General features: G+C 44.0%; 1 protein-coding gene across 1 annotated transcript; it reads left to right on the forward strand.

Annotated features, from left to right (window-relative positions):
• Positions 1-1012: 1012 nt before the first annotated feature.
• LOC133912661 (disease resistance protein RGA5-like) lies at positions 1013-6778 on the forward strand. Its single transcript, XM_062355513.1, has 5 exons — positions 1013-2108; positions 2299-4315; positions 4403-4552; positions 4641-5132; positions 5552-6778. Exons 1-5 carry the CDS (start codon positions 1243-1245, stop codon positions 6155-6157), a joined length of 4131 nt encoding a protein of 1376 aa, XP_062211497.1. The 5' UTR covers positions 1013-1242; the 3' UTR covers positions 6158-6778.
• The last annotated feature ends 1205 nt before the right edge of the window (positions 6779-7983 follow it).

Genomic DNA, 7983 nt, shown 5'->3' on the forward strand with positions numbered 1-7983 from the left:
GGTCCATCAGTCCATGGCTCCATGCCCATGCAATTACAACGTCCTAGTTGCCCACCTTGCCCAGTTGCGCGTAGGAACATGCATCGGTGTGGTCGTAGGGTCCATCAGTCCATGGCTCCATGCCCGTGCAGTTACGACGTTCTAGTTGCCCAACTTGCCTAGCTAGCTGCGCGTGGAAATATGCATGCACGCATCCATATGATCTGTGTGTTTGCGGGATCCCTGCACCTGTAAATACGACAAGTCAGAAATCAGCAGAGCTGCAGCCATTGTTTATCTGACGAGGACGTGGTGAGGTATCGCCCACAAGATAAAGCAGCTAGCCTTCCAAGACCACAACCCAACTCGATCAGATCAAGCTAGGTGCATGTACATTCATGCACCTGGTGCAAATATCCTTGACTGGAGAAAGCATCTGATGGACCAGTATCACTTGATACTAGATAAATTTGTTTTTAAACTAGGCATCACTGGTTGTGCTAAAGCCTAAATCTAGTATAATGAGTGTCCCGCTAAAGTCGAGGGTCTTAGAATCATTTCGACGTAGGAAGGCCTTTTATAGGTAACCCGTTTGTGTGAGACCACTAAAATTAATACTCCATTTGGTCCAAAAAATGCATGGCATTTTCAACTTTTTATAATCTTTTACGTGTAATTTTAACCATTATTATTTTTATTAAAATATGATTATAATATATAATAAAAATATAATATTATAAAATTATTTTTAAGATAAATCTACACGTATAATTTTTATATTTTTAAACTAAATATTTTAGAAATTATTGATGATAGAAGTTTTAAAATTTTGATTAGATCTTGATTAAAATGTTAAGCATTTAGGAGCCGAGGGAGTAACCAATAAACGCCAGCTATATATGTTGCTAGTCTTATTCCACATTATATTGTCGAGTGCCATATTAAGCTGATTATTTACACATTCTCTATAGGCTATATGTGTCCTTCCATCCACTCCCCCACACCATGCACAGCAAAGCAAAGCAGAAAGAGTAGTTTATCCTGAGTGGCGGAGGCGGCTGCCCTTCTCTTCCTCCTCCCCTTCGCCTCATCTTCCTCCTTCTTTTGCAAAAAAATAAATATAAAAGGAGGGCTTGGGGGCTGGGGCTCCACGCCTCCAAGTGCGCCGTAGAGGTAGGGGCTTCCTGCCCCACGGTAGATCCGCCCCTGGTTAGCTTGAGAGCTATCCCAAGTGCAGGGGCTAGCAAGAGCGACCAGTCCAGCATGGATCTGATGACGGGGGCGATGGGCATTCTCCCCTCCAAGCTGCTGGAGCTGCTCAAGGAGGAGTACAAGCTGCAGAAGGGTGTCAGGGCGGAAGTCAAGTCCCTCTCACGGGAGCTGGAGAGCATTCACGCCGCCCTCCGCAAGGTGGTGGCAGTGCCGTGGGACCAGCTCGACGAGCAGGTCAAGGTCTGGGCACGCGAGGTCAGGGAGGCGTCCTACGACTTGGAGGATGTCCTCGACACCTTCCTCGTGCGCATCGAGGGCCGCGAGCCCGCCGACCCGTCCAGACTCAAACGCGCGATGAAGAAGATGGGCGACCTGTTCAGCAAGGTCAAGGCTCGCCACGACATCGCTGACGCCATCGAAGACATCAAGAAGCAACTCCAGGAAGTGGCCGAGCGGCGTGCCAGGTACAAGGTTGACGATCTTGTGGCCCGTCCTGCAACCGCAGCAAGTGTTGATCCTCGCATCTCGGCTCTCTACACAAAAGCGTCAGTGCTCGTTGGCATCGACGAGCGGAGGGATGCGCTCATTGAGATGCTGTCCGTAGGGGAGGATGACAGGTCCGACAAGGAGATGAAGATAATCTCTATTGTCGGGTTTGGGGGATTGGGCAAGACCACTCTTGCCAAGGCAGTGTATGACAAGGTTCAACCTCAATTTGATTGCAGTGCCTTTGTTCCAGTGGGGCGTAATCCCGACCCAAGGAAAGTCCTGAGGGACATTCTCATTGATCTCATTGACAACAAGACGGCAAACACTATCATTGATCATGATAAGAAAAAGTACACTGGCGTTGATCTGATGGAATTGGATGAAAGGCAGCTCATCAACAAACTCCGTGAATTCCTCGAAGTAAAAAGGTACATATCATATCACCACTCCCACCCAGTGCTGTAGACATAGCTTACACTCTCATTGATCAGTGTTTTTAGTCTTGGCAATTGATAATGCCATTTTCAGATTATTGAAATAGGCATGCATGCTTCTTGTCTTTATACATGTTCTAGATTATTTTACTGACTCATGACTCTTGGGTTGTCATGTGCATAGGTACTTCATTGTTGTAGATGATATATGGGAGACATCAATATGGGGAATGATTAACAATGCTTTCGTTGACAGTAATTGTGGAGGTAGAATAATCGCAACTACTCGTAATTCTCAAGTTTCAATGGAAATTGGTGAAGAAGTTTATAGACTAGAAGAACTTTCTGATACTAACTCCAAAAAACTATTCTATACAAAAATATTCGGCGGGGAAGAAAAACGTCCTTACAGTGATGAATTGGATGAGGTATCTGGTAAAATTATACAGAAGTGCGGTGGTGTACCATTAGCTATTATTACAATAGCTAGTGTGCTAGCTACTAAACCAATAAAGGACTGGTCTATGGTGTACAACTCAATTGGTTTTGGGCACAGCGATAACACACAAGTTAAGGATACGATGAAGATATTATCTTTTAGCTACTACGACTTACCTTGTTATCTAAGGACTTGCTTACTATATCTAAGTGTATTTCCAGAAGATCATACTATAGGGAAAAGTGGTTTAATATTGAGGTGGATAGCTGAAGGTCTTGTCCATGAGGAAAAAGGGAAAGACATTTTCGAGGTCGGAGATAGCTACTTCAATGAACTCATAAATAGAAGCTTGGTCATACCGATAGAGGAGAAAGGCTCGGGCCTTTTATTTGGTTGCCGTGTCCATGACATGGTACTTCATCTCATTCGAGACTTGTCAAGTGAAGAGAACTTTGTTGTTGTATTGGATAGTGAGCAATTGTCACTTGCACAAGGCAATGCTCGTCGATTAGCCCTCCAACTGTTAAACTTTGAAACTTTTAAAAAACTAGTAAATTTATCCGTAGAGCACAGCCCGCAGAAGGTTAATTATAAGGCCATGCCACAAGTAAGGTCTTTTAATGCCTTGTTATGTGTTCCAAACATAATTCCCCCAGTTTGCAGCTTTCAAGTTTTGCGAGTGCTGGTTCTAGAATATTGTTTTGGTATGGAAGATTATCCTCTTGAGCATATTGCGAAGTTACTCCATCTGAGGTACTTTGGGCTATCACATACACCTACTCGTAAGCTCCCCAAAGAAATAGGACGTCTAAGGTTTCTGCAGACACTGCTATTGGATGACACCGGGATAAAAGAATTGCCGGCGAGTGTGCGCCTGCTTACACAATTGATTTGCCTACGTGTTGATGAGAAGACGAGAGTGCCAGATTGGATCGGGGAGCTGACGTCCCTAGTGGAGCTAGAGATGTGCCATGGAGCCGACAACAAGTGCTCTACAAGGTGGTTTGTGAAGGAGTTGGGCAATCTGACAAATCTCAGGGTCCTCAAGACTGGGATAAATCTACAGCATGAAGAGCAGGGAAGAGATTTGCTGGAGTCTCTAAGAAATCTGCACAAGATTCATGCTATAGCTATTTCATTTCCGGAAGCATTCTTACAGATGGATGTGGTTATGGAACCTAGTTTTGCCCTCTCTTCGAGTCTCAGTGTCCTGATATTATTAAATATGAAGTTCTCAAGGCTGCCGGCATGGATTAATGCTCAAGATCTTCCCAACCTCTGCCAGTTGAAGGTGGTGGTGTCTGACGTGGAAGAGCAGGATCTGGGAATTCTCGGGATGTTCCGAGAGCTCCGTGAGCTCGGACTACTGATTATAAGAGTCCGCAGATTAAAACTTACTGTTTGTGGACGTGGCGGATTCGAGAATTTGAGATTCTTCGATGTCACTGTACCGCTACAGTTTGTGCAGGGAGCTATGCCAAGGCTTGAATACATCAATTTCAGTATCCCGGTGATAGAGCTAAATGATGCCAACATTGGTCTCGACTTTGGCTTGGAAAACCTTTCATCTCTTCAGTCCGTGAAGGCCAGCATCGACTGTGTTGATGCCTGTCCTACGGAGGTGGAGGAAGCGGAGGCTGCGCTCAGGCACGCAGTCGACATCCACCCCAACCATCCAACACTTGAAGCGAGAAGGATCTACGAAGAAAAAATGGGGCCCGTGGATGCAGATTCAAGGATGACGTCTCGACGAAATTATAAGGTATGTACGTGAGTTCTCATTGTGTTAATTCTTTATCCGCCGCCGCTCCCCTGGCTACGTAGTTCTAACGTTGGTCTTAATGGTCAGATTCTTCAGGCTTACAATGCTTACGCTTTAACACCAGAGATGATCGAAGAACTGGAGGAGCACGAAAAAGCAGCAATGGATAATCAAACTAATCAAAGCGTGCTTGGCACATCCACTCAGGACTATCTAATTTCGAACAAGGGAGACAAGGTAACTGCTTGATAAAATTTCTTTGTCAAATTTGACTTCAGTCTTGATTTTACAAATGCTTACCTGTTTTACTGTTATCTGTACCCAGGTACCCATCTCTGAGCTTCAGGGGAAGTATGTTGGTTTGTACTTTGTGGTGAATGGCTATGGTCCAGTTGATGAATTCACTGCAGTGCTTGCTAAGATCTATGAGAAACTCAAAGAAGTGGGAGAGCAATTCGAAGTTGTAGCTGTGTCCTTGGACAAGGATGAGTCATCATTTAATGAGAGTTTTGCCAAAATGCCTTGGCTTGCAATTCCTCAAGGTGACAAGATGTGTGAGAAGCTGGTTCGTTACTTCTTTGAGCTTAATGTTCTTCCTACACTTGTTCTGATTGGCCCTGATGGGAAGATACTGAACAACAATGTTGCGGACATAATTCAAGAGCATGGTTTGGAGGCATGGGAGGGCTTCCCCTTCAGTGCTGAGAAGCTGGAAATTCTTGCTGAGAAGGCAAAGGCTAAAGCAGCAGCACAAACCTTGGAGTCCCTTCTGGTCAGTGGTGATTTGAACTATGTCATTGGGAAAGATGGAGCAAAGGTATGTGTTACTGGTGCTTGATTTCTTATATGGAAGTCCCCTTTTGTCATTGTGAAAAGTAGTTACTACTGTACGATGTATTATATTTTTACAGATATTCAATCTGCTATCCATGCTTGATATATTAGATAAAGAACACCTTTGGTTCTTATAGCATCGGAGTTTAAGATTAACCACAGTGACCTTGAATAGTGGTCCTTATGCTAACTTTAGGCGTTAATAGATGTTAAAGAGACATTTATTGAGGAGACAATATCTTCCAATGGATAAGGGGTGTTTTGTTTAACATCTTCCTGTTATCGTACTGTCTTTAGTAAAGATTGTTTTGCGAACAGTTTCTATGCACTTTTTATGATTTTTATTTATTTAAGTCTTATTTTCATGAGAAGATTGAAATATACTCTTATGTATTATCTCAGGTTCCTGTATCAGAACTTGTAGGGAAGACTGTCCTCCTTTACTTCTCAGCCAAATGGTGTGGACCATGCCGAGCCTTCCTGCCTACACTTGTGAAGGAATACAACAAGATAAAGGAGAAGAACAGTGAATTTGCGATCATCTTCATTTCTAGTGACAGGGACCAGAGCTCCTTCGATGAATTTTTCTCTGATATGCCATGGCTTGCTCTTCCCTTGGAAGATGAAAGGAAGGAATTCTTGAAGAAGAACTTCAAAGTCCGTGGGATCCCTTCACTCGTCGCCATCGGTCCTACTGGGCAGACAGTCAGCAAGGATGCAAAGGGCCAACTTGTGATCTACGGTGCTGACGCTTTCCCATTCACCGAGGAGAGACTTGAGGAGCTGCAGAAGAAGCTGGATAAAATAGCAAAGCGGTGGCCTGGGAAGTTGAAGCATGAGCTGCATAAGGAGCACGAGCTTGTCCTGATGCGTCATGGCACGTACGGCTGTGACGGATGCAAAGAGATAGGCAATACATGGTCCTACAGGTGCGATGAGTGTGACTTTGATCTGCACCCCAAGTGTGCACTGTTTCAACTAATCCTTAATCTAAACATCAATTCCTAGCCCTAGCACATGAATACCAGTCATTATCGGAAGAGTGATGCCATATACCCTCAAGTAGAGGCTATTAGGGCTTGACAGTGACTCAGGGCAAAGCGACAACAGGGTGATTAACAGGTTGGTGAAGATCGTCACCGGCGTCGGAGTTGTAGCGGCGATGAAGATGGTGTTGGTGCTATATTGTGGGCGGCGGCGGCGGCAGCAGCCTTTGTGCTACTTCAGCGTCTTTGGGATTGGTGTAGGGTTAGGTATATTGGGATGGTGTTGTCCTTGTGAAATGAAAATAAATTCGTGAGGCTCCGGTATCTCACTTTATATGTGGTGCTGTGTGGAACGTGATCACAATCAAGAAGGATTGGTTGCGTCCTAGATCAGGACGTATAGGTGGGTGTAGCTCCTTAGGACTTGGCATTTTGTTAGAAAGCTCATGTCAACATTAACATACACTGGGGAGGAAAAGAAAGGCGAGGAGGAGGAAGGGAAGGCTAGTGAGGAAGCCTCGGCTGGATATGTGTGTGAGGGAGGTGTGTGCAGAAAGGCCTAAGTTGTTCTCCTGAGTTGTCTTTGCCAGTTGCAGTGTTATCTGAATGGTACCATAATAAATAATCATCCGATGGTTTTGCTTGGAGTTGAGATTTTTGGGCTGTCGATGTTTGTGTTAATCAACAGTAGCTGCACCCTGAACATTTTTTAGTATATATGTGCAAAACCATGTACGAATTATAAGGGCATGCCACAAGTAAGGTCTTTTAATGCCATGTTATTTCTTCCGAACATGATTCCCCCAGTTTGCAGCTTTCTAGTTTTGCGAGTGCCAGTTCTAGAATATTGTTTTGGTATGGAAGGTTATCCTCTTGAACATATTGCTTAAGTTACTCCATCTGAGGTACGTTAGGCTATCACATACACCTACTCGTAAGCTACCCAAAGAAATAGCAGGTCTAAAGTTTATTGCAGACAGTGATATTGGATGACACCGGGATAAAAGAATTGCCGGCGAGTGTGCGCCGGCTTACACGTGTTGATGAGCAGACGAGAGTGCCAGATTGGATCGGGGAGCTGACGTCTTTAGTGGAGCTAGAGATGTTGTGGATTAAAAATGACAATTAGATAAGATAAATAGACGTCTTAATATTTTTTAAAATAGATGATTTTCTTTTATTATTAATCACCTAACATACTTAAAGCGTGAGTGAAAGTAAAATACTTAGAAACATAAAGCGAGATGGAAAATTTTAAGCAATATAATTCTAGGGATGAAATATGAACCATATGTTCCATTTAAAATCATTTTATATGTCTTTGTATCTAAAAGCTCGCAACTTTAAAGATGAACGAAATGAAGACGAGATCACAGGGTAAGTAAATTCTCCATAATGATGGTCTAGAGGTAAGAGAATTTAAGATCCCATTTGTCGGTGGATAAACACCGCGAGCAGGAATCTTGAGGGACCCCCTTTGAGATTTGGCCGGGAGGCTGGTCTTGAAACTACCTCGTATGTGAGATTAATGCGAGTAGGACTTAGGCGGGATAGATCGTCGTCGGCTAGTAGAAATGAATGCACCAAGAATTTAGACAGGTTCAGACCGCACGGAGGCGTAATACCCTACTCCTGTCTGTCCAGTATGTTATCAATGTTTCTCTCCTTTCGTCCCTATCTTTCTCTGGATCTCTCGTCTTCCAAAGTGCTCCCCCCTTTTATCTACCAGGGAGGAGGCCATTCAGGGAATGCCCGGAACGAGGGCACAAGTTCCTGTAAACAATAAATGGAAAGTGACCATCATTGGTCTACAGTTGATGTTATAGAAGGATGAAAATACATCCCTTA

This window comes from Phragmites australis, chromosome 3 (assembly GCF_958298935.1).
Source record: "Phragmites australis chromosome 3, lpPhrAust1.1, whole genome shotgun sequence".
Taxonomy (NCBI): Eukaryota; Viridiplantae; Streptophyta; class Magnoliopsida; order Poales; family Poaceae; genus Phragmites; species Phragmites australis.

Coding starts and splice junctions, on each gene's coding strand:
- LOC133912661 (XM_062355513.1), top strand. CDS start 1,243: ATGGATCTGATGACGGGGGCGATGGGCATTCTCCCCTCCAAGCTGCTG. Junction 4,316..4,402: donor CGTCTCGACGAAATTATAAG/GTATGTACGTGA, acceptor CTTAATGGTCAG/ATTCTTCAGGCTTACAATGC. Junction 4,553..4,640: donor TTTCGAACAAGGGAGACAAG/GTAACTGCTTGA, acceptor ATCTGTACCCAG/GTACCCATCTCTGAGCTTCA.